This window comes from Caenorhabditis briggsae (genome assembly GCF_000004555.2).
Source record: "Caenorhabditis briggsae complete genome, chrV, whole genome shotgun sequence".
In the NCBI taxonomy this organism is placed as follows: domain Eukaryota; kingdom Metazoa; phylum Nematoda; class Chromadorea; order Rhabditida; family Rhabditidae; genus Caenorhabditis; species Caenorhabditis briggsae.
In genome coordinates this window covers 11418255-11443545 of record NC_013488.2, presented here as the reverse complement: position 1 = coordinate 11443545, position 25291 = coordinate 11418255, and the positions used below count along the sequence as shown (strand labels likewise).

General features: G+C 36.2%; 7 protein-coding genes across 7 annotated transcripts; 4 read left to right on the top strand and 3 right to left on the bottom strand.

The window, feature by feature from the left end:
• Positions 1-1008: 1008 nt before the first annotated feature.
• Cbr-glb-6 lies at positions 1009-5351 on the top strand (the record flags this gene model as incomplete). The annotated part of the gene is made up of 15 exons (XM_045237720.1): positions 1009-1138; positions 1323-1605; positions 1654-1796; positions 1845-2047; positions 2094-2217; positions 2541-2635; positions 2686-2790; positions 2838-2906; positions 3893-4001; positions 4056-4277; positions 4322-4401; positions 4766-4825; positions 4957-5013; positions 5065-5208; positions 5247-5351. The coding sequence occupies 15 exons, from the start codon at positions 1009-1011 to the stop codon at positions 5349-5351; spliced, it is 1929 nt and encodes a 642-aa protein (XP_045094066.1).
• A 25-nt stretch (positions 5352-5376) lies between these two features.
• Cbr-glb-5 lies at positions 5377-8165 on the bottom strand (the record flags this gene model as incomplete). The annotated part of the gene is made up of 9 exons (XM_045237719.1): positions 5377-5501; positions 5553-5688; positions 5737-6015; positions 6065-6290; positions 6337-6476; positions 6523-6612; positions 6879-6949; positions 6995-7064; positions 8103-8165. The coding sequence occupies 9 exons, from the start codon at positions 8163-8165 to the stop codon at positions 5377-5379; spliced, it is 1200 nt and encodes a 399-aa protein (XP_045094065.1).
• Positions 8166-9732: 1567 nt separating this feature from the next.
• CBG27112 lies at positions 9733-13850 on the top strand (the record flags this gene model as incomplete). The annotated part of the gene is made up of 12 exons (XM_045237718.1): positions 9733-9843; positions 9896-10066; positions 10112-10362; positions 10666-11032; positions 11083-11393; positions 11441-12012; positions 12055-12842; positions 12891-13024; positions 13079-13195; positions 13286-13357; positions 13613-13750; positions 13796-13850. The coding sequence occupies 12 exons, from the start codon at positions 9733-9735 to the stop codon at positions 13848-13850; spliced, it is 3087 nt and encodes a 1028-aa protein (XP_045098930.1).
• Positions 13851-14849: 999 nt separating this feature from the next.
• CBG27111 lies at positions 14850-14876 on the bottom strand (the record flags this gene model as incomplete). The annotated part of the gene is made up of 1 exon (XM_045237717.1): positions 14850-14876. The coding sequence occupies one exon, from the start codon at positions 14874-14876 to the stop codon at positions 14850-14852; it is 27 nt and encodes an 8-aa protein (XP_045098929.1).
• A 1085-nt stretch (positions 14877-15961) lies between these two features.
• Cbr-ugt-48 lies at positions 15962-17866 on the top strand (the record flags this gene model as incomplete). Its single annotated transcript, XM_002636863.1, has 8 exons — positions 15962-16223; positions 16274-16372; positions 16416-16551; positions 16597-16794; positions 16843-16996; positions 17042-17206; positions 17250-17548; positions 17596-17866. The coding sequence occupies 8 exons, from the start codon at positions 15962-15964 to the stop codon at positions 17864-17866; spliced, it is 1584 nt and encodes a 527-aa protein (XP_002636909.1).
• A 57-nt stretch (positions 17867-17923) lies between these two features.
• Cbr-cft-1 lies at positions 17924-22560 on the bottom strand (the record flags this gene model as incomplete). Its single annotated transcript, XM_045237716.1, is given in 20 exon segments — positions 17924-18106; positions 18154-18432; positions 18478-18712; positions 18759-18925; positions 18967-19059; positions 19103-19543; positions 19588-19742; positions 19787-20092; positions 20140-20356; positions 20403-20537; positions 20580-20654; positions 20701-21090; positions 21134-21280; positions 21327-21398; positions 21409-21576; positions 21619-21873; positions 21920-21993; positions 22042-22254; positions 22303-22509; positions 22554-22560. 20 exon segments carry the CDS (start codon positions 22558-22560, stop codon positions 17924-17926), a joined length of 3819 nt encoding a protein of 1272 aa, XP_045094064.1.
• Positions 22561-23283: 723 nt separating this feature from the next.
• On the top strand, positions 23284-24919 carry CBG09375 (the record flags this gene model as incomplete). Its single annotated transcript, XM_002636865.2, has 6 exons — positions 23284-23424; positions 23527-23592; positions 23640-23725; positions 23779-24301; positions 24410-24512; positions 24558-24919. 6 exons carry the CDS (start codon positions 23284-23286, stop codon positions 24917-24919), a joined length of 1281 nt encoding a protein of 426 aa, XP_002636911.2.
• Positions 24920-25291: the final 372 nt, after the last annotated feature.

Below are 25291 nucleotides of genomic sequence, written 5' to 3'. Positions count from 1 at the left end.
AAAACATTTTGTCAGTTAACTATTTTTTTATATCTTTTACAGGAAAGGAGATATATGGGCCCAAAGTTGAAAGTTTGGGTGGCACTCTATTAGAATGTTTATACTGTAATTGAAAATACAACACGTTTTTTAGAACGTTTCGTAAATGCGCTAGGAGGTTAACACTACTGTACTGTATACTATACTGTAGTAAAAAAGTGAACTGCTTAGTCGCTATTCAGCGGTACCTGCATTCCATCGGAAAACGCGCGGGAATGATTATTTGAAAACAACGTTCCGAAAAACACACCGTGATACAGTAATATTGAGTAATAACGGTTTCCACAGAAAGTCTTTGGTGTCCTTTAAAATTTTCGAAAAGCTAGAAATCTCAGATTCTTCTGCTTTCAAACTAGAAATAAGACCCATGAAATTTAATAATAGGCTTGAATAGGACATAATAACAGACTTGTCAACTTCATGTTGGGATAAGTTTAAAAAAAGGAAAAAAACTTGTTGAGTTCTTGGGAGTAACAAACGAAAATGATATATATATATATATATATATATATATATATATATATATTTCTCTTGTTCAAAAAGAGTATTTGATTCTGAGAGTAATAGCTATAAAAAGTAGTCGTCGTTTCTTCTACTTCTCCATTGTGCAACCCTTCACTTTTCCGGTTCTTTCAACTCGGTTACTCTCTGTAAATATCTCTACGTCTATCCAATTCTCTTCTTTTATTTTTTTTTTCGTTCACTCCTCAATTCGGAGACTTTTCCATCTTTCTATCTCTATTCTTTTCTTTATTTCTTTCGCTTTTATGGTCCTTTTGTAGTCTCTCAACCCTAGCAAAATACGTCATCAAATGAGCCATTCTCACTAGTCACTCAGCCGCGCATTCTATCTCTCTGTTCATTGATGTATTTCTCGTTTTTGGGCTTTCCAGAATAACATTCCACAACTTTTTTTTGGATGTTTCAAATTAGAATCTTTGTTTTTCAGAAGTCTGGATTGTTACAAAAATGGGTAACCAATCTACAAAATCATCACACGGTACCACACGGGTATCTCATTCAAAATCCACTCATCATAATTCAAGTAGAGTAACTTCTGACGTTATTCCGAGATCAGCATCAGCTATCTCTTCCCATGGTAAGTGAACGCCTTCCTTAAACTTATTCCATACTAATTTATGATAATCGGCTCGAGATTCTGAATATAGATAAGCTGACTCAAATGGAGTACAAATTTATTCATCTTTCCCATTTAGCTCCAAGGTTTCATAAGACATTCAGCGCAACGTTAAAATCAGAAGGTACAACAACATAACTTTCAGACCGGTATTACTCGGAATCCCACTCATCATCTCCTCCAGCAGTTTGTCCAGTTTCTGCTCCTGGAAAATATCGTCACGTGAAGGGGAAAGATGTACCGCCCATCAGTTTGGCAGACGAATATAACAATTCGGATGATGAAGTTTTCTGTTCTACTAGATCTTCCAACCAGTCTCCGCTTGCCAATTCAGACAACAAACGACAAAAAATGGGGTCAACAGAAAATCGTCGATCCGTCGATTCCGAAAATTCAGACTTTTTAGAAGCAGTAACTCCTCGAAGCCAGTTAGTTATATATCTGCAACGAATCGTACAAAACTTTGTTATTTACAGCATATCTGTGAAACGGACAGTTAGCAGTGGAATGGAACATGCTGCCGATCATCCGAACATGCAAAAAAGTAGCTCATTGAAGTTCACTAGGGGTGGAGTTCGGAATGAAACAAAAGAAACTACACCATCAACAAGTTCCAACCGTAAGAATTTTTCATTATCATTTCCGGAACATTTTTTCTGAGTTTCAGCAACCATATTCCCCTGCATCCATCAGTTCCTTCATCTCACTCAACCTCAAATTTTGTTTGTGAGAAAAACCTGGAATCATGCGAGAAATCAAGGGGCACTGGAACCCGCAATTAGTATATTCCGTAATTCGTTTTTCAAAAATCCTGAAATCAGACAAATGATCATGTTTGGAACGAAAAACGAGGGTCATGAGAGGTTAAAGGCAGGTCAAAGGATTCAAAGAATGTAGAGGAATTCAGTATTTTCAGAGACACGCTCAGTTATTCACAGTTTTGATGGATGACCTGATTACAAATCTAGATTCACCATCAGCTACGGTAGCAGGCCTACGAGAGGCTGGAGAAAAACATGTGTGGCATGTAAAGAATCAGTGTGAGTTTAAAAAAAAAACCCTTATAGGCTAGATGTTGATATGACTCGCAGTAGGGAAATTAAATGTTTTTTTGTAAATGCCAATGTTTTGTAACGAAACTTATTAAGTTTTGCAAATATTACCTCAATACACCAAAAATAGGAGTTTTCTGATTTAAAAATCTGAAATTCGAGTTTCTTTGCTCATAATTTTTTTTTTGATAAATTTCTACAAAAATATGGGTTGTCGGGACCGCCGGTAGAAATTTTTTCAAAATCTGCTAGGCTCTTCTCATCTCGTGTATGGAAAAAAAAACTGGGCGGAAAGAGAATACATATTTCAGACGGTTGCCCATTCCATGCTCATCTTATGGATCAATTTGCCACGGCTATGATTGAAAGAACACTAGAATGGGGAGAGAAGAAAGATCGAACTGAGGTAAACTTTATTAAGAAATTCATTGCCCATTCTATTTCCCAAAATTTCAGACAACGCAAAGAGGATGGACCAAAATTGTGTTATTTGTGACGGAACAGTTGAAAGAAGGATTCCAGGACGAGCAGAAACGAGCGAGAAGAAAGAAAGCTCAAATGGTACGAATGATAGTATTTTAAAATAACAAACAAAATTATATTTTTAGAGTAATTCTTTCGAAATCTCATCGAAAGTGAAACAAAGTGACATGAAACGATTTCATACAGTGGACAATGTGTAATTTCTAATTTCAAGCTCAATTCATCTGGGTAATAGGTGATAAATGATAATCCGGTTGCCTTTTTTATATTTTTTTTGCTCTAAACATAAATATGAATGAATGTAAAATATTTCTGTATGGCTGCTCTTCACACAATATATAGATGAATCGTTGTTGCTCTTGTGCAGGTGAACAAAGAGCATTGTAGTACCAATGTATGCATACACAATGCATTTTCTCTCTTGGCACTTTCTCTTCCAACTCGTTATCATGGTTTGGCGAATCGATAAGCTATACGGTCCCACGGGTTACGATTCTATTGAATTTTCTCATTTCTTCACCAAACACTTGACCGTTGACGAATTCGACTGTTGGCTGTGTACTGTTTTGACGAAATTGGCTAAAATTAAAGTTTATAGGTTTTTTGGTTTTTTTTTCACAAGGTTACCTCCCAGTTAATCTTCCTGAAAAACGTTTTTTCATCAGCTATTACAAAAAATGGAAGTTGTGGAAGAGAAACGCCGGTGTCCGTGGCCGAAAGTCCCATCCCACAACGACAACTGCAGTAACCTAAAACATGTTCATTTTCCGGATTTATTATTTCGTTTTTCAATACTTTTTGTCGAGTTATTTGTAATTCTCCCCCCAAACGATTCGGAAAATTCTATTTTTAATAGTAAAAAAATTGACTGAAAACGTACGAAAATCGAGAAAAAATACTGAAAATAAAAACAATTTTAATTTACTGTAGTTGTCGTTGTGGGACCTTCGGCCACGACCACCGGGGTTTCTATTCCACAGCTCCAATTTTTTGTACCAGAATAATATTCTCGCTGAAATCCGTTTTTAATGACCTAAAAGTAAAAAAAAAATATTTGAAAAATTCGAGATTCCAGGATTTCAATGGATTATTTGAAACCCGTATTGGGCACGACCAGTTTCTATCCAATTGCAAGTTTGAAGTCTTTAATATTCAATAGAAAAGTTTTGTCGTCATTCAGAATGTCAACTCAATTATTCCGGATGGAATCGTTCGCGAAAGACGTCAGTTCTTTGTGTCGAATGATTTGAACATGACGAATGATAATGGCCAGCAGCAAAAGTTCGAGGGTAAGTTTGGGATTTTGTCATTTGAAAAAGTTCATATTTCATAATACCTTCCAGGATACACTCACAAAAGTGTTCTGGATTATTATGCACCCGGAAACAACAAAAACAAATTGTATCCAATTGTCAATACGAGAACACCATCGAGACCAGCGATTGTTTATTTTGGAAATGAACGCTCTGATCAGATTCACAGAAATCAGAATTTGAATTTTCGAAATGTAAAGAACCATCCGTATTTTGTGGTCAGAGTCCGATCTCATCCACCACCGTATCAAGGTTCATAAAGAAAATGTTAAAAGTTTCTATATTTAATTTTTCAGACACTGGACAGAATACATGGTCCCAAGACTGGAATATAGATCACGAGGATTCCAGGCGTTTTGAAACTTCTCGAAGCTCGGTATGTTTTCTTTCAAATCTCCACCTAATCGAATCAAAAATCGGTTACCTAGAAAATGTTGCGCCATAAATTAAGGGAGAGGGTTAATGTTAATAGGATAGCCTAATCAACACACGATTTATCTTTCGTCGTTTCTTCCTTGGTTGCCATATGGGCGAGGCGAGTTTTTGGTCATGATTAAGAAACCAGATTGAGAGTCGAAATAAACAGAAACAGAGACAAAAAGATGTGGGGAAGATACAGTGATGATATGTTCTGATACATACGTAATCATGTTGTTCTTTTGTCTGTTTTAGTATGCAATTTCCTTTTTTGTTACTTTGTAATAACATCTTCTGATTTACTGTTATATAATTACTTTCAGCCTGTCAAACTATGGAATGATATGGACGATAATTCTCGGAATTTTGAAAAAATGAGTGTTGTAAGTTTTTTGGTTTTTTTTTGCAAATGTTATAGGTTGGGTCTTCTGTCAGAAATCAAAGGACTAAAAACCGGTTCGACAAAATAACGTCGTCCGAAAACCTATACTTTCCATGACAATTCGTGTTTCAGACTTCCTCCAGAAGAGCATCTGACGATCATTCAAGCACAATGAGTGGAAGCTCTGAGGTGAATCTAATCCTTTTTTCTCTGTGAAATATATCCCTTTCTCAATTTTAGATCATGTCTATGCATGACCAAATCGTTCGTTTTTCTGCAAGCTCTTCTGCTCCAGAAGACACGACGACAAACTCTTTGTTGGCAGAAAAAGAGGCAACACTTGTTGTGAGACTCGAACATGAACTCACTCAAGCTCAGATATGCGTTAGTTTTTTTTTCCCCGCGAATTTTCCTTTCTAAAGACGTCACTTTCTAAGAACCATCGATTGAATCAACAACTGAAAGTTCTTGCGAATAGCAGTGACAAGGCGATAAAGGTTGAGCTGGCAAATGCGAAGGTGGGTTAATTATAGTTTATTAGTAAGTCATTAATTAATATTCTACAATATTAGCTATCATTGATTGCTCCATCACTCGATATACTTTCTTCCAAACGTGTAGAAAATCTTCCTTGACATGTTTTATGCAAAGTATTTTACAGAGCATGTGAATCATACCTGAAAATCAAAAGTTATTGAGAAACAAAGTTCAGAAGAAAAATAACAAACCATCGATAAAAGATTTTCGAATGAGAGGTGGACACACTTCTACCACTAGAAATTTTATAACGAAATCTCGGATTTCTTGAATTAAATTCATGAATCCATCTTCTGGAGTGTACGATTGAATCGTTTTGTCTAGTGCCTGCAATATGTCCCAATACGTAATTTTTATGGGAACATGAACAATTACCATCATAATTTGATCCGACAAAGCTAAAAAACTCTGACTAGTCTTGTTGGCTTCAATTGGTAGTGTCATTTTCAAGTTGTGTGTCTTCAAAAGTTCCGAATAACTTTTGAATGCAGACTCGCACAATGTGATTCCAGCTTTTCTGAATCCATACAATTCCACTTTCTTCCAATTCTCTTTCACTTCCTCCATCTCCTTTGGAATCAAACACTGAGACAGATAATTGGCTCTTTGGATTTCGATTCCCTCTCCCATATGTAGTCGAATTGTTTGTAAAAGCTGAAAATGTTCCAAACTTCTCTATAATTTCGTTATGTTAAAAACTGACACAAATCCAAGAATGCTCAATTTCATCATCCAATGCATCTCCTCCATTCAAAACAAGCCTCATTGACTCCAAAAGACAATCTTGAAATACTTCGAAATGTGGTTCACAGGCATCATAAAAGAAGTGATGAGCTCCCATTTCATTAAGCATCCGTCTCATTCCATTTCTATCGTCTTTATTTTGAATTATCATATTCAAAGCTGCCTGGAGTGATGCGCAATGGTGTCTGAAATGAATTGATGTCTTACATTTAGTCATTCCGGCATATCAACCTGAAATAAAAATCTTCAACAAGTTCTGGTTTCCATGTCTCATCAATTCGACCTTCGATTCGTTTTCCAAATCCCCATATTGGCCGAACTTGTGGATATTTTTCTAGCATTGTAAGGAAGCAACCTCGAATTGCCAGACCCTGTGGCAAGTTTATAGTTTAGAATCTCTATATAAAATAAACTGACCTGTTTATTCGATTTCTGTAATTGGATCCAATGAGCCCTGGCCAATTCAAAATCATCGTCAACAATTCGCATACTTTTTCTGTATTCTTTCTGGAAAAATCGAACTATGAAACTGGGTTTCTTGATTCATACCGTAAAACTTGTAATATTTAGAAGGGCCTACATTTTAACATCAAACCAGTTTCTCTAAGTTCCTGTCAAAGATAAGAAAAAGTTGTCAACTGATAAATTGTTTATCAAATATGTTTTGTCATATTTTTGATATATTTTTTGATATCTTTCACTGGAATCGAGATAATTGAGCTGAAGCTTAATAGTGTGGGGGCCTTTCTATTGCAGGTGTTACGGTATCTTACCTCAAGTTGCCTGCTCAGCTGATCATATTCTCGGATTTCTTCATGAATCGCACTTAAGGGTCTAGGCTTTGCTGTAATGCCTCAATTAATTATTCTGTCCCTATCTTTTCCCATACCTTTTGTGGAAATTTTGTCATGATTGTTCTGAACATTTTCGATTACTGTTGTCAGTGTCTCGTTCACAAGCTGAAAAAAGTGTTGGTCATGTAAAGTGAATATTCCTTCTCTTTAGTTTTTTTTTCTAGATAATCACAACGCAGATTTAATTACTAGTCCATGGAAATAGGGCAAGGATAGAAGCGACGCGCATGAAAGAATACTTGAGGTTCGAGATCATAATCTTTCACATCGACGAGACGAGAGAGGGATAGATACAAAAATGAGGGACACGCATCGGTGTTCCACCATTCACATTTCATTATGTGGTCATGAAATTCTAAATATTATTATGGGAAATTTAGGTTTGTCGGAATACAATGATGGTTTTTGTTTTCTGGATTTTACTCCAGTATACTGTTAATGTAAGATAATCAACTACCGTAAACACTATAATAAAATGATTTCAACTTTTAGCTTTGAGCCAATTTTCTCGGTTCCTGTGAAAGATATCAGAAAGTGGCCAACTGAAAAAAAATATTTTTGACATTATAATGAACATTTTGTCAGTTGGCAACTTTTCAAATCTTTTACAGGAAATTAGATATGGCTCAAAGTTGTCGGTTAGGTGGGCGTTCTATTAGCGGTTGCGGTATTTATGGTTTTCTTATGAAAATTGTCTGAAATTGCTCAGTTTTGTAGATACGTTTAAGAACATTTGTTATTTGTTTTTCGATGTTTGGCCAGAAGGTTAGGTTATTTTGTTTAAAAACGTTGTATTGGAAAACCGGTTATGTCAAAAGTTATTTTCAATCGAGACAACTGTTAAAAACGAATCACATGCCCAGAAATTTCCAGAACCTTTCTAGAAAAATGCACACCTATTTTCCTTCTTTTCGCAACAAAATAATCATTATCAACTGGTTTTTTGCTCTCCTAATCATAATATTTTAGTGTGCTGGCTGCTGCCTCGAAAGTGCAATTTCTCGTCTCCTCCCCGCCCGTCTGTTGATAATCACAAAAGACAAACAACGAGACGCAATTTGTATATAGAAATGAATTTTGGGGGTGACGAGCGAGAGAAGGAGAAAACAAAACAATTCATTTCCCAATTACTTTCTTCTATACCTGTGTTATCTTGAATTCCTCGTACATCTTCCCGATTCCGATGGTCGCCGTCGTTTCGCTCATCTCCTTCCTTAAAAAAAAGCACCCAATTTTTTTCATCCTCGTTGCCTTCTCAGTCAAAGTCCGAGAAAGTCAAATAAAAAATAACTAACTTGGGCAAACAATAGGCAAAAAACGAATCTTGAGGTTGTTCTTATTCTTAGGCTCTCTGCGTGCACCTTCTTCACTTTTTCCCTCTCTTCCTTTTCTTTTTCCTAAAAAATTACACCCTGTAAATCTTGAGAAATGAATCATGTTCACCGGTTGCTGCCTCCTTTTTCTCCAGAAAAGGAGGCAGAAAGGGAATAGTTTTGGTGGTTTTCTCTAGACCCTCTTTCCTAAACACCTTCTTACTCTCTTTTACATTATTTGCATTCCCCTTCCTGTGTTGTCGACTGGTCGGGGTGTGCATACCATTATAAAACTATGCACAGGTTGCGACTCTGATATACATGGTCAAATAATGTTTTTGTTTCTTGTTTTCATTTTATTCGCACCTCTCCGTGTTAGAAAACATTTTGAATACAAAAAAAGTTTTTTTTTCGGATTTTTTCCGATTTTCAGTTGAAAAACATGTATGATTTGGCTTGAAAAACAGCTTTAAGATTTTCAAAAAATTGTTTATAAAACATGCATTCCTTTGAATAAAACATGTTGCTATGTCAACTTGAAATCTCTCATGTTTTACGAATCAATAAGCATCTTTCCCCATCCCTCCTCCCCCTTCTTTTCCGTCCCGAATAAGGTACTTATAAGGCTAAGCATGTTCCTATGCATATTGATTTTTGTATTGAATTGAAGAGACTGAACTGGCTAAAAATGGAATCAAACAAATAAAAAATATCTTCCGATATACTTTTTTCTGAAAATTCCCATGAGAATCTAAACGGAGGCGTCTTTTATTTTCCCAGAATAATAAAATTCGTATATTTTAAATATTTTTATTCTTCTCACCTGACTTTTCAAATTTCAAACGTTACAGAAGCAACTGAAGGATCGTGTCAATGAGGTGGAACAGTTGAAGAAGCAGAATACAAAGTTGAATACAGATAAGTGAGTTGGTTATATAATTTATTAAAAAATATTTTATCAAAAAAAAATATATAAATGTGGGGAAGTGACTACTACCACTGATGGATGTGTTTATGAGACTCTCTCCCTTGAATCACGAATTTCCGGTAGGCGGTGTCATAATCTTCGTGTGAGATAGTAGTTGATAAGAGGATGGCTGCTTGCGTGTGAACACGCGATGCTTGCAAATTATTCATATTCAGTCTCCCCATCTCGATTTTGAATCAACTTGTTTTTGAGTCATTCGAAATAGCTCAACAGCTATTATCCACGTGATAGAATTCTTGATGAATTGATGAGAAATGGAGAAGAAGGATGTAGTCTTTGGGTTCTGGGGACAGCATAATATACAAAAATCTCAGAAATCGAACCGAAACACAATTTCAAAACTTTCTATGAATCACCATATATGGGGTTGGGCGGTGGTTACCTGAACTGAAATGATTCATTCGGTACATTCCTTTTTCCACCATTTTTCCGCATAGTTTTTTGTTCAAATTTTTGTTCTTTTTCTAGGGCAATGTGGTTATCAAAACAACCTCAAGATGTAAACGCTCTCTTGGCGGAGAAACAAGAGCTCCGGAAACAATTGGACAGAGAGCAAAGTGAAAAACAGGAACTGTTCATGCAGGTATTCTTATATCCAAACTGATCATAAAATACCTGTAAAAAACGAGTTGCAGATCAATTCTATGATTGCAAAGTTGGCAGATTCTGGAGATCAAGATGAGATTAATCGGTTGAAAAGTGATGTGAATTCGTTGAAAAGAGAGCTGGAGGCGGAGAAAATTGCATCAAATGCAGAAGCAGCGAGACTGAAATCGGAACTCCAGAAAGCTAGATCTGAAATTCAAGTGAGTTTTTTTGTGGAGAGTAGAATGCTATTTTGAGAATTTAAGAATTCAATAAACGATGGTGACAAAGAAAAGGAAGCGATGGAACAGGAAATTGAAAATCTGCAAAGGCAACTGAATATCAAAACTGCTTCATTACAATCTTTGATGTTAGCCAAATCGGATACCAATAAAACTGACAAACTGACAGAAGAAAATGAGAGTTTGAAGTTAAAAGTTGACGAACTTCAGAAGCAAGTTTCCGCGTTCACGACGCAGATTCAGGATCAAAAACTGGAAATTGCCAAAATGAAAGAGTTAGTTTAAAAACTAAACTGTATGCATTAAAGCAAAGAAAAAATAAATAAATACCTTAAAACCTGTAATAGGAGGATGTCCTAACTTTTAACTTTGAGCCAATTTTTATCAGTTCCTGTCCAAGATATAAAAAAGTTGTAACTGATAAATTGTTTATCATGATATCAGAAGTGTTTTGCCAGTTGACACATTTTTTGTATCTTTCACAGGAGCCAAGAAAAATCAGCTGAAACTTGACAGTGTTGTGGCCTTCTATTACAGGTTTTACTCTATCTGATCAACAAAAAAAAAGAAATGTTCAGTGCCGTCTCTGTCGGAGATGTGTCTCGCCAAAACCTGGATTCATTAAGTGAAAAATTGTCTGAAATGGATCGAACTTTGAAAGAGGAGCAACAGCAGAAATCTCAGTTGAGAAACCAAACGGAAACTTTGAAAAATGCGTTATCCACATCTGAAGACACTCTCTCAAAACTGAAAGTCAAACTTTCCCAATTTGAAGAAAATGCTTTAGAACTCAAAAAGGAAAATGACAGACTGAAAATGTCGGAAAGAGATGCGACACTTTTTGATAGTGGAAGGATAAAAGAATTGCAACAAGCACTGGGTGATGAAAGAGATAATAACGCAATTTTGAATGTTCAGTTGAGAGAGAAAGATGGAAAAATCGATGTGAGTTTGTTTTTTTTTTGGTTTAAAGCTAACTTTTCGTTTTCTTCAAGCGGATACAAGTTGATCTTCTTGCTTCTGAATCTCGAGCTCAGCAGGCTGAAGAAGATGTTAGGGAAATGAAAGATCGGATATTGAAGGGGAAGAAGGATGATGACTCCAACCAGCTGCTTCAAGATGAACTCAGAAAGGCTGAAGAGAAATACCAACAAGCTCAGAAGAAAATAGAAAACTTTGAATCTTCAATTCAGCAGCAAGAATCTCAAATCAGAGAGCTTGACGTGGCTTTGATGGAGTCAAAAAGACACTTGGAGAAGTTAGGAGAACAGAGAAAAATGGAAGAAAGTACGGCAAATGAGGAGATGTAAGTATTAGAATTTTATTGAATTCTTGTTCATTTGAAATATTTAGAAAAAGACTGAAATCTCAAGTACAACAATCAGAACAAGAACTGGAAACACAGAAGAAACGAGTGGTGGAAATGGTAGAAGACCGGAAAGTTCTAGAGTCAAAAGCTTCAGTTGCCGACGAAATCAGCACATTGATGAGTTCGTTGAATTCATTGAGAGAAGAGAATCGACAGTACGAAGAGGAAGTTCGTTCACTTCAAAATGATATCCGAAGTCTCCAGGATGAAGTTTATCAACACCAAGACGCAACTTCTGAATGGAAGAATAGAGCTGAACAAGCGGAAGAAGATATGGAAAAGCAGAGTCGTAGAGTGAAAGACACTGAATCTTCACGAGGTGCTGAAATTACAAGATTGGAGGACGAGAAGAGACATTTGGAAGAACAATATGAGAAAGCTGAGGAAGAGAAGGATCAGGCAATCAAACAAGCTTCCGAATCTGTTAGATCAATGAAGAGAGAAATGACAGAGGCTTCTATTAATTCTGACCGGCAAATTCAAACGCTGAAAGAAAAAACTGACAGTTTGACGAGAGAATTAGAGTCATCAAAAAGAAGAATGGAACAACTTCAAGGTAACATTTTGAAGAAAATCATTTTCCATTTTTTTTTTTCAGAAGACCAAACAAAGTTTGTCGGATCCCATGATGAAATTAAAACGCAATTGATGAAAGATCTTCATGAATCTCAGGAGGGAATGGAAAAATTGAAAATGGAAATCGGTCAGCTGAAGTCAAAGAATGAGACACTGGAGAGAGATTTAGAAGAGTCTGAGCATTTATCTGGAAGATTGAAGGAGCAACTGGAGAAAGCTGATAAGAAGATGGAGGATACTAAATCACAGTTGCATGAAGCCGAAGATCTGGCTGATCGTCTTCGAGAGGCACAGATTTTGAGTGGAAATGTGGAATCCAAGTTTTCTGATTTGCAAAAGGAGAACAAGATCGAAATGGAAAAGATCTTGGAGAATCATAAGAAGGAGATAGAAAAATTAAATGAAGAGTTGAAGAAGAGTCATACAGAACATACTTCATTGGAGACTGTTTTGGAAGAGCAACAGAAGGAATTGGTGCAATTACAGAATCAATTACAAGATGAGAAAGAACAGAGTTCAAGTTTCATGGCATTGAATCAGAGATTGAAGAAATCGGAGAAAGAAAAAGAAGCACTGCAAGAAAGATTACAGGAGCATACTACCAAGAGTTCAACTAATTCGAAATCCATTGAAGATTTGGAAGAGAAAGTGGCCGAGTTGGTGAACACTAACAATTTACTAGTAAAAGATGTGGAGAAACTGTCAGCCTCATTGGATTCCAAAACTCACCAATTGAAAGAAGCAGAATCAGAAAAGAAGAGAATTCTAGAAGAAATAGAAGATTTGAAGAGTTCGACACCTACTGAAAATGTGAGATTAAGAATATGCAACTCAGTTTCAAAACAATTTTGTTTTCAGCCTGAAATTGAAGAGTTGACCACTGAGAATGCTCGTCTTGCTGGTGAACTTTTGAAGTTCCATAGTGCCGCCGAAAAGTCATTACAACAAGAAAAAGAGAAGATTTCCAAGCAGTTTGAAGAGCGTTTGAAAACGTTAGTCTTTCTTTTCAAAAAACTGATAAATCCGAAAATAAATTCTGATTACAGAGCGAACCTGGAGAAAACTAGACTTGCCTCAGAACTACAAATGGCAGAATCAAAGAGAAATACTCTTGAAAAGCAGGTGGATGATCTTCAGACTCAAGTAGAAACTGCCGAGAGACGGTAATTTAATTTTCTTTTCACTTATTGCTTGATTTAACTGTTTTCGCACGATGGTATAACTTGCACGGTTTTGTTCTTGTGATATTGCAGACGACGGGTGGATATTCATCAATTGGAATCGTTAAGAGAAGAATTGGATCAAACGAAGAACGACAATGAAAAGTGTGTGTTTGACTATTTACTATCCGTTAGAGATCATGTGCTCTTCCATACTAAAATTGATTTAAACTGTGATCCTCGGCTTCACCAACTGAAACTCGCAATTGAAAAATTCTAGAAGTTCTCTTGAAACTATTTTGTTCAGCTATCATTTGTTAATGGTTTTTTATCTACGTAGTTTTGTTTTTTAAATGTAATTTTGTTCAGAAATTTAGTTCAACTTCCAACTATTCCATCTTAAAAAAATTTATTTTCCAGGTTGAAATCTTCAACTCCTGTGGCTCCTCCAAGATCCAACACAAGAACAATATCGAATATGTCTGCTATGACCAACTGGACTCAAGCTGATTTCAGTGATTGTGAAGATTTGACAAGGCTTCGAACAGAAATTGACAAGTGAGTTTTGGGTTCGTCATTTGATTCCGGAAAATTCTGTTTCAGACAAAAACGGTTGATCATTGTACTTCGTCGCAAACTCCAAGGATTGCAACAATAAGGTTTTTATAATTTTATAGAGATTCCATTACTGAAATCATTCTATTATTTGTGATTATTTTTCGGGTTTTTCCTCCTTTTTATTCTGTGATTTATTTGTTTTCCTAGTGGTTTTCTTTAATTATATCAATATCATTTTATCATTCACACAGTGCCTTACCAAAACTTCAAATCAGTGCTCATATATTGATAAGATAATTCATGTGTTGTTTTTAAACCTGGATTGTGCAGAATTGTAGCGAAATTTTTTGTGGGTCTTGCCTTTCTTTTTCTTTCGCCTGTTTTAATGAATATTGTGATTTTTATTGAGAATATATCAAATGAAGAAGTCTATAAGATAATGGAAACAGAGGAGATTTCAGTAAAATTGACACAAAAAAGTTGTTATACATAACCAGAATGGTGCTCCTTCGGAGCGATTCAACCTATTTATGACGAAAAATTCGGGCGGTACAAGGGGAACAAAGTTATTTAGGGGTACAACATTCACAATTCGTGGGTACAAAGTTCGAACTTTTAAAAGTATTTTGGCCGTCTTTCAGGTTTCCAATCACTGAAAATCCAATCACTGAACATTTTGGGGGATGTTAAACAGACTTAGATCGAAAACTTTGCTTTCACAGAAGTTTTCGAAAATTCCTTATAAAATGTTCAAAGTGATCGAAAACTTGACAGATGAGCTCTAGACTCAGGTAAATGGTCTAAATCAACTGGAAAATACCTTTTTTAAAATGAAAATAACAAGTTTCAATAGTGTACTGATTAGCCAGACTTTCGTCTGTTGATCCCTTTCGCCACGTAGAGGCTCAGTGCATGAAAGGGAAAGTGGTTTTTTCACCGGGGAAAAACACCAACAAAAAACCCCATGGGCTCCTAGACCCATTACCGTTGATACAATTTCCATTAGTTCTTATTCAGTGCTAGAAGTCTATGTCAACAATAGTTATTGTTGTTTCATTTTCTATCTTTGATTAAATCTTTTTTTTTGAAAGGGGGACGTTCAGTGAAAATAATTCAACCTAGCCATGGACCCCGAAACATGGCGACCCTTAGGGCCTTTTAGTACTTTTCTCGCAATTGACCAATCAAAAGACCAAAAAAGAAACAACAATAAGGAGCGTCTGCAAAGAGCTTCTTATCAGTGAAAAGGTGCAAGTGGAAATTATCCAACGAGTAATAAAGCTGAGAGAGATTTCAAAAATAAGCGTTCTTTTTTCAATACGTGGAATTTTTTAAACGTGGACAGAAGAAGGGGCGTGACCTAATATTGATTGATTTATTGTATAACGTGAATTGATGAAAAAACCAATAAACATTTGAAAAGCTAGAAAATTGAACATAACTTGAGCTTTCTAAAAAGAGAAATCGAACAGTAAAATAAATAGGTTAAATCGGGCACATAATTCGGAGGGTACAACAATTCGGGAGTACAACGGGGTACAAAACTAAGCCTTTTTCAGGTATTTTGTACCCCCGAATTGAAGATTTTGTACCCCTAAATTGCTTTGTACCCCAATGACCCCTAAATTTTTGTACCCTCCGAATTATTTGCCGTTAAATCGCGCCGAAAGCGCACCAGCCAGAAATACAATAATGTATTCAAGAACTCACTATTAGAGTGGTTTCTCACCAAACTCGACACAGTTTCAGCAGACATTTCAATAATCATACTACATATTTCGAAAACTAAAACTGTTCAATTTCAAAAGTGTAGGATCACATTTGATACTTCAATTTCAATAGAAAGTCATTTTTTCTTATGAAACGTCAGCAATACATGTTACACCACATAGTCCAAATTCTGAACTTATGTTTTCAGTGTTTATCAGTGGACTTTCAACAAAACTCGATCTATGTACTTCTTCGAAAAACGGAAAACCCTTTCCATATGATGATTATTGCAAAAATCATTTTAATGTCATCATTTTCTGAGTTCAAACGAAGTTTCATTTATATAATCACTCAATGGAAGATTCAATGCACTTTCTTACTGATAAGACCTGTTTCAGGCGTAATAGTCTATGAACCTGAAGCCTTTCTTCTCAATACTTTTCTTTCTTTCCTGTTGAAAAATTTTACTAATGAGAAGTTATACTTTCAGTTTCAAAAAAAATGATTATCCGGATAATCACACTTCTTGCACTATGCTATTCAGTTAGCTCTCACAAAATTCTAGTTTTCTCTCCAACTGCAAGCAAATCTCACATGATTTCCCAAGGAAGAATAGCAGATGAGCTAGCCAATGCAGGTCATGAAGTTGTTAATTTTGAACCAGACTTTTTGGATATAACCGATAAATTCGTACCATGTAAAAAATGCAGAAGATGGCCAGTTACTGGACTGAATAACAAAAAATATAAATCAATTCAGAATGGTAAGGTTTTAGTATAAAATTAGATTATCCATAATATTTGAAAATTCCAGAAATGTCTGCAAACGTATTCCAGGAATCTTCACTTTGGAGTAAAATCTTTAATCAGGAACGAGATTCACATGAAGACGAGTACACTAATCTGTGTGAAGGTAATCCTAAAATAGAAAACTGAATACGTCAATTAATTTTTAGAAATCGTAACAAAAAAAGAACTTATTGAAAAATTGAAGGCTGAAAAGTTCGATGCCTATTTCGGAGAACAGATTAATTTGTGTGGAATGGGATTGTCGCACATTTTAGGAATAAAACACAGATTCTGGGTTGCCAGGTATCCATTTACTTCATTTTAATCTTTTTTTTAATCGATTTTTAGTTGTACCATGAGCGTTAGTATGAGACACAGTTTGGGAATTCCAACACCTTCAAGTTTTCTTCCATTCATGTCTCCATTGGATGAAAATCCAGCTTCTTTCTGGCAGAGAGCTAAAAATTTCATTATTACAACTGCCCATATCAGAGATGAATATAGAGATGTGGATTGGACTGATCAAATGTTCAGAAGACATTTTGGGTTAGATCGATTTTACTTATTTTTATCGAAATTTTAATATTCTTTTAGACAAGGCTTCCCATCAGTTGATTATCTTGCAAAAACTTCTGATATAATTTTTGTTTCTACCGACGAGTTGCTGGAACTACAATCACCTACATTGGCAAATGTTGTCCATATCGGTGGATTGGGAATGTCAAATAAAGAAGTACCTCTTGATGGGGTAAGTTACTTAAATTTTAACATTTGTGTTCTCTGGCTTTTTTAGGAATTCGCAAAAATTATGAATAACGGAAAAGAAGTAGTTCTTTTCTCTTTGGGAACCATCGCAAACACCACAAATCTCCCTCAAGTTATCATGGAAAACTTTTTGAATATTACTCAAAAATTCAAAGACTATCAATTCATTGTTAAAGTTGACAAATATGACAAGGTAGGTGATTTCAAGTTTTTCTTCCTGACAAAATGGTTTTCAGAGAAGTTTCGAACTTGGAGAAGGATTGGAGAACGTATTGGTGACCGATTGGGTTCCTCAGCCTGCTCTTCTTCCTCATCCAAAACTGAAAACATTCATAACTCATGCCGGTTATAACAGTTTGATGGAAGCAGCTCATGCTGGAGTTCCAGTTATTCTGATTCCTTTTATGTACGATCAGCCAAGAAATGGAAGATTTGTTGCAAAAAAGGGTTGGGGAATATTAAGAGATAGATTCCAACTGATCAATGATCCAGATGCTATTGAAGGAGCTATAAGAGAAATGATCCAGAATCCAAGGTAAGATTTAAAAAATAAAGTTCTGAAGATGAAAAGAAAAATTATAGCTACAAACAAAAAGCATCTCGCCTGAGGAAACTGATGAGAACCAAACCACAAAATGCATCTGAGCGTCTGATCAAAATCACAAATTGGGTTTTGGAAAACGACGGAGTTGAAGAATTACAATACGAAGGAAAACATTTGGATTTATTCACTTTCTACAATCTCGATATTCTGATTGTTGCCGCATTAATTCCAATTTTAATTTTTATTATCCTTCGAATTTCAGATATCACAGTGGTTGTGAAAAGCGGGACAAAAAATAAGAAAGAATAAGAATTTCAGAAAAATTAATAAATATTTGGTTTAACTTATTTTAAACAATTAAATAAATTAGTTCGAAAAATTCAAAAGGCATTTTTGAAGGGATCCGAATTCATTAATCAGGTGTTGTGGGGTGTCGATTGTGAGAATTACTCCATTCTCAATCACAACAACACGATCACAATGCTCCACGTCTGAAAAGTCCTCGCCTATCCATAACGTTGTGCTCTGTTTTGAGCTTTGTCTCAGAGCCTGTAATAAGATTTATGCTCATGTTTCTTGTTTTTTGATGTCCTTACCTCATTCACCAACGATTTCGTTGGTTCATTCATCAATTTCGTTGCTTGATCAATCACAAAAATTTGACCTCCTTTTAGAAGAGCTCGACAGACATTGATTTGGCTTTTCTGTTCATTATTCATGGATTGAGAAGATACCATTTGATGGAGCCCATCGGGTAAACTTTTCACATATTCTCTCAGCTGACATGCTTCAATTGCCAACCAGATATCACTATCAGCAAACTGGCAACATGGATCAATATTGCTACGTAGTGTGTCAGAAAATATTCTTGCATTCTAAATTCTTTTGGTAATCTTTTGTATTGTTTTTTCTCTCAGTACCTGCGGAATAACTGTGATTCTAGACCGTAGAGTTCTCACACTCATCTCAAAAATATCCAAATCATCTACAATGATATGACTCTCATTATCAGCCGAGCTCATCATGATCAGCGTCATTGCCAATTGAGATTTTCCAGATCCAACTTTTCCGACGATCCCCAGTTTTTCTCTTTCATCCACGACCAAAGAAACATCCTTGATTACATGTTTGTATTTGTTAGCAAATACATTCAAACTGAAAAATAGAGGTCTGTAATCATATATAAAAATGTGTATCTTACTTTTTGATTTCAATTTTTCCGTCATCGGGCCAAGAATCTCGAATCGTGCATTTATCAATTATTGGCTCTTTCGGATAGTCTCGAACATTACTGATTCGTTGAACATGAGGAGTAAGGGACTCGAGACCACATGTAGTTCGGATAAATGTGGAAACCAGTTCACTTATCTGAAAACTTTAACATTTGTTGGCTCAGACACCATACTTACACATAATATAGATGCAACTGATAATGCGAACTGGGCATTTCCAATATATCCAACTTTCAGACAAATCGATGCAATAAAGAAGCACATGCAAATCTGAAAACCAAAACTTATTCAGAAAATATATCAATTCAGAAACCAATAAGTTTGAGATGAAATCGGTTCTGAGGGCGATCCATCGAAGAGTTGAGGATTTTGCAACACGACATCTTGTTAGGACGTCCGCGTTTACACTAGTTTTCGCGAGAGTTTGTCGAGTCTGTAATGAACAAATTTTCGATCTTGTTTGAAAATATTCTCTCACTTTTCCAAATGTTCGAACCATCAAACGTGCTTCAAAATCTTCTGTGGATCCAACTAAAAACAGATATCTTCTTTGCTCTTCTAAACTCGAAATTTTATGAAGAGCAGGGAGGAAATATCGGAGAAGACCAAAAAGGAATATCAAGAATGCAACTGCGAAAATCGCAAAAACTGGAACATTGACACAGACGATTGCAAAAATCGTAAGAATGTGTAAGGAGCTTTCGAATGAGAATTTAAAGTAAAGTGGAAACTGGGTATCAACCAAATCAAGGTCCTAAAAATGAAACTTTTTCTTGGCCATTTCAACTGATAACTTACAGATGTGAGCATTTGCATCAGAGATTCTTTATTGGTCTGTGATAAGAATATCATTGGGACAGCGAACATGGCAGTTGTAATGTGATGGTATAGTTTTCTCGATGTTTCTACATTCGTTAGAACAAAGAATGCATAAGACAGCATTGTGGAAACAACTGAAAACTATGTGTACGAACTTTTTGAATGTTTTGAAACTCACTAGCAGAGACAGCAAAAAACGAAATAGTTTGCATGAAGACGTACTGCGGACAGTTGTCACATTCAACTTTCTTCCAAATGGGATCCAACCAGAATGAGAGCCAGAAGAATGCAAGAGCTTGGAATACAAATCGACATATCAGAAGAACGATGTAGAATGCAGAGAAAATGAAGGATCCACTTCTGAAGTAGAATGGATAGACACTTCTGTTCTCGAAAGTCGGAGCAGTGTCTTCCATAGACTGTTTCTTCTTTTTCTTTTTCAAAACCTTGTCATCGAACATCACAGTCTTCCGTGGTGGTTTCTCTTAAAGTTCAGTTACATTTTATGCCCTGAAAAATAAGTCACACTACCATCTGAATACTTCTCTTCAATTATCTTATCAATCTGACTTTGATTGAAAAGCTCATTCATAATTTCACTAGCTTCCATAATCTGGTCATAAGTTCCACTTGTCTCAATCTTTCCATTTTTCAGAACATGAACCGTTGAGAATTTCTTGATGAGCTCAATGTTATTTGTGGCCAGAATTACGGTCTTTTCTCGGAGGTATCCGGCTTCTCCAAGAACCTAAAATTTAAAGGTTTCTATTCCGCATGTTCACAAGAAGAATTACCCTCGTGAAAACTTTCTTCGATGTTGCTCGATCCATTGGTGCAAATGCTTTATCAAGTGCATAGATATCTGCATCCTCATAAAGACATCTTGCTAATGAGATTTGAGCTTTTTGAGTAGATGTCAAAACATATCCCTGAATTAAATGAAATTCTCTGAACTATTCCGAAACCATTACCTTATCTCCTAAAATCGTAGCATCGCATCTTGGCAAAGAGAAAATATCTTTTTTCAAATCACATGCAACGACAACCTAAAAATATTTTAGATTTCTACCCATTCATTTTTAATCAATTAACCTTGTCATATTTTGACTTCACATACTCATTTCCAAACAAAATATTGTCTTTGAGAGACTGCGAAAAAATATATGGATTGGCAGGTGCAAATGAAATTCCCTTCGATACCCACATCTTTCCTTTTGTCAATTTTAACTCTCCAGTTATTGAAAAAAGAAGAGATGATTTTCCGCACAATGGAAAACCAATGAATGCATGTTTCTCTCCTCTGTTCACTTGGAACGAAACATCCTTTAAAGTGTCTTCTTTCTCGTTCCATGAAAAATTGGCTGCCTCGATTTTTATATCGACATCAGGTTCCAATGGTGGGAGTGGCGCATTTTTAGAGTTCACTTTTGGAGATTGTTTGACAATTAGGAATTGATTTATTTTAGTTGCGGAGTGGAGAGCCTTCAATAATTAGTCAAATAGAGTAAAGAAAATAAGAACTCACTTTGTTCACAATTTCCAGAGATGGAATAATCACATGAAGAGGTCTTCTCATGTAGTTGAAAATTGCAATAAGAACAAAAGCATCTTCGAATCGAAGATCACTAATTTCATACTGTAGTCCGTAGACCGCAAAACTCACGAAGGTGATCTGAATTCATAAGAATTATTAAATGGTTCTTAATAATTAATTCTACCACAAACGGAGAAGTGACATTGAGAGAATGCATGAAACTGTTGATTGACAAAGTTTTCCGGAACACAGAAAGCTGAAATTACTAATTGAATATATTTCCAACCTTTTAAAATAGCAACCTCTTTCCCTCTCATAGATTTTAACTTCTTTGCAAAATGTGATTCCCAGGAGAACATTTTGATAGTTTCCATTGAATTTAAAACTGTCTTTTCGAATTCCACTCGACGATCCCGACATCCCAATTGTACTCTCTAATGATTCAGAACTTATTTCCAGTTAAAAAAATAACTCACCAAACTCTTTTTGTATACATAAGAGTCAACAATATTCAACACAGCATATACTAATGCAACAATTAGAACAACTATAATTGTTCTTGTTCCAAGTGTTTCCCATATCCAAAACAGGGCAATCGTTAATTCAATCAACGCGGAGCAAGAATGGTGAACGTAGATGAGGGCATTTGAAACTGCTTCTGAATGTGTTGTCAGAAGTTTCGCAATCTTCGATCTACTCCATTCGTTGTTTTCGGAAGTTAGATGAAGTGCCTGACGTATTTTGATAAATAGTTTTATTTAATTATGTGTGTCTCACTTTTTTAACGATAATATTATTCAGTACAGTAACCATTAATGCGCTGTCCTCTCCGACCAAACAGGTATGAACTCCTAAATGAATTCATCTATTTGGAAATTTAGATTCCAAGTCCTATTTACCAAACAGTACTGATTTGAGTTGCATGAAGAATAAAATCAAGACTGCGATTATGAAAAAGTTGAAAAGAGTTGCTGAAATTTCAGCAGAGTCAATAAGATATTTGAGTAATAATATTGAAGCATAATCTGCGAATATCGCACACATTCTGAAAGCAAATGCGGAAGCAAACGACTTCCAGAATTTCATGAGAATTGAAAAAATTACTCTTCGTTCTGAAATATAAAGAATTCATGAATTTTCAATTAAAAAGTTTTCCTTACTCCATTTGAATCCAGACATGACTCGATTCGAGTATTGGTCATCTTCGAGAATTGGCAAATCGTCTACCGTAATCGTAGATGATTTACATTTTTGTAAAAGTTTGGAGACAGGAAGCTCCAAAAGTCTTGAAATGTACGAGTTCTTTTCTTGCACATTTTCAGTCTCACTTTGAATTTGTCGGGCGTTTTTCGATAGATTAACACTTACTAAATAAGGGAACTAAATTTATTGTTTGATACAAAAGGCTCACCATTCATAGTTTAGTGAAACATTGACTTGACTCAGTTACTGTCAAAAAGTGAAAAGAAACTACGAAAACTGACAAAAACCATTTGCATAAGTTGATATTTTGAAATTCAAATTTCAGTTTTTCGCTTTAACTTTTTCGTGTCTCATCGCGGAGGATGGCAGGAATGTAATTCAAGGGAAAGAAGATAACTTTTTCGAATACATCATAGTTAATTATAGCAGATCCTGAGGTATTGAGTCGAACTATGAGATATTTAAAACCTTGAGAATAAATTCGGAAGTTCTAGGTAATCAGCTGAAGATATATTTCTAAATAGTATTTAGTTCCCATGTTATAGAACATTAGGTGCCTCTAATTGAGAAGGAGATATCCCAAGATTGTTATTCGGTGTCTTTTCTAAGCAGTGTTTTTTTGAATTTTTCTTCTTCATGTCATGTTTTTCATTTCTCTTTTTCATTCTTGAGTCTCTTGAATCTTGACGTCGTTCTCTTCATGAAACTCAGCGCGCGCTCACACGAGAACGACACTCCGCTATCCCGCTTGCGCTCTGTTTAGCAGAGTACAAATCTCTTTTGATTTTTCTCGCCTTTTTGCATTTGAGCCAGTTAAAAACTAATTTATCAGTTCTCCTCAAATGAATAGCCTCTAAAAACATTCACAAAAATTTTCACAATGTTTGATGATAGTCTCAAAATCGGAAATTTCAGTCTTGCGGTTCGATTAACCTTTTATGAGCCGCCTGAAGTTTGTTCGCGTTGGACTTCCTTTTTTCGCCCTCGTCTTGGGAAGCGCGTACGGACTCCACTTTTTTCAACAAGTCAAATTCGATTTTCGAAAAATCAAGCAAGAAGACGATAATCTTGAGCTTTTGGTGCGTTTTTGTGTGAACACCCTCCTCTACTCATCCCATTAACTCTTGCTCTCCTCTCCGTTAACCATGTTCCATTCGCATTTGTATTCCTCTTTTTTTCAGCGATCAGATTTGACAAAAAGCGGTGTGCGATTGCGAGAAGGAGTAACTGTAGACTCAGTCTATAAGGTAACAGTTCATGCAATGATGTTCCTTACCAACATTGAGGATTACAGGAAGTAGCAGCGCTCGACACCGATAACTGGGAGAACATTCGCGGTCCAAGAGACACCGAAGATCTCACAGAGTACAACCGTATTAAGTAAGTCTATTCAGTTTGAGTAGCTTCTTGAATTGATAGTTTTTAGAAAACAGCAGCAAGAGGCTAGCCGTAAAGCTCGCGAGTCGAAAACTAATGTCTGAGAATATTCCCGACATTGATCCAAACGAGCAACTTCCAATCGCCCCTGGCCTTCATCAAGATTTGGGAATCGATAATCCACCTGAGCCAGATAACGCATCAATTAGAGCTGAACGAGGATCACCAACTCCATCCTCTGTTACTGTTGATAACGCACCGTCTCTTCCGGATCGGTCGTTTTCGAACTTGCCAATAAACGACCCGTTCTCCAGTGACATTCCAGAAGTTCCGATTCCATCTTCTGCTTTATCGCTTTCCAGTCAAGCCCTATCGGATCCAGTTCCCACTCCTTCCGATACTTCTAGACCAGGAATTTCTCAAAACGACGAACAGACATCGAACATCGGCCATCCAACGGACCCACAAGAACCAAACGAAGTGAACAACGAATATTTGGCGCATCTTCTTGATTTGGGTTTCGACGAATACACTGCTGAACTTTCGTTGAAAAGAACTAACAATACAGGAGTCGAACAGGTGAATTATGTTTTTTTCGAGTTGCGAATCAGGGGCTAGTCTTCTTATCGACACCGCGTCTTTTACACTCAATGATGAAATATCTATTTCACTTTTAATATTTTACAGGCAGTTGCTTGGATTGTGGAGCGATCGAACGAGAGCGATTTCGACGACGATTCTAGCAGTAGTGAAAACGAAGTAGAGGAAATGGGAGCTGTTCAGTCAACTTGTAAGAATTTCTCCTGTTGTACCTTGTCAAATGATTTTTTTACAGATGGTCGTACGCACAAAATGGTACTCGTTGCCAATATGAGCTTGAAGATGGGTACGGGAAAGCTTGCAGCTCAAGTTGGTCATGCTACTCTCGCTGTATACCGTCAAGCTATGAATTCGGAAGCAGGACAGAATGCAGTGGCTGCTTGGTCCAAACATGGTCAAGTTAAGATAGTTCTGAAAGGACAAAGTACAGAGCAATTGATGGATTTGTGCAAAGCAGCAAAAGACGCAGGATGTTTCTACTATCTAGTTCAAGATGCTGGTTATACTCAAATTCCACCTGGCTCTCGAACGGTTCTTGGAATCTTTGGAACGGTTGAACAAGTCGATTCAGTGACAGGAGGATTGAAGCTTCTCTAAATTTGGTTTTAATTTATACTTTATTGCGTCATCTCCACCGATTTATCCCGTTCTTGAATAGTGCAATGCACCGTACGCCCAGACATCATGTTATTGTTCTTTAATGAATGAATTGAAATCTGTTTTCACTTGTTTGCAAATCCCACTTTCATGTGTAGTTCGAAAGTGACTTCAAAAGGCCGAGCTTATGAGAAGCCGTTGAAAGAGAAAGCTATTAAAATGGGTTTCTCTGCTTGTTTGAAACAACGAAGCGCAACGAAAACCGCCTAGCCATTTTGAGATTAGCAATAATGAGGGCCGATCCCGGGTGGCACAAAATACTACCAGTTTCGGTTCCTTAATCTTCTATAAAAGAGTGACGCAACAAAGGGA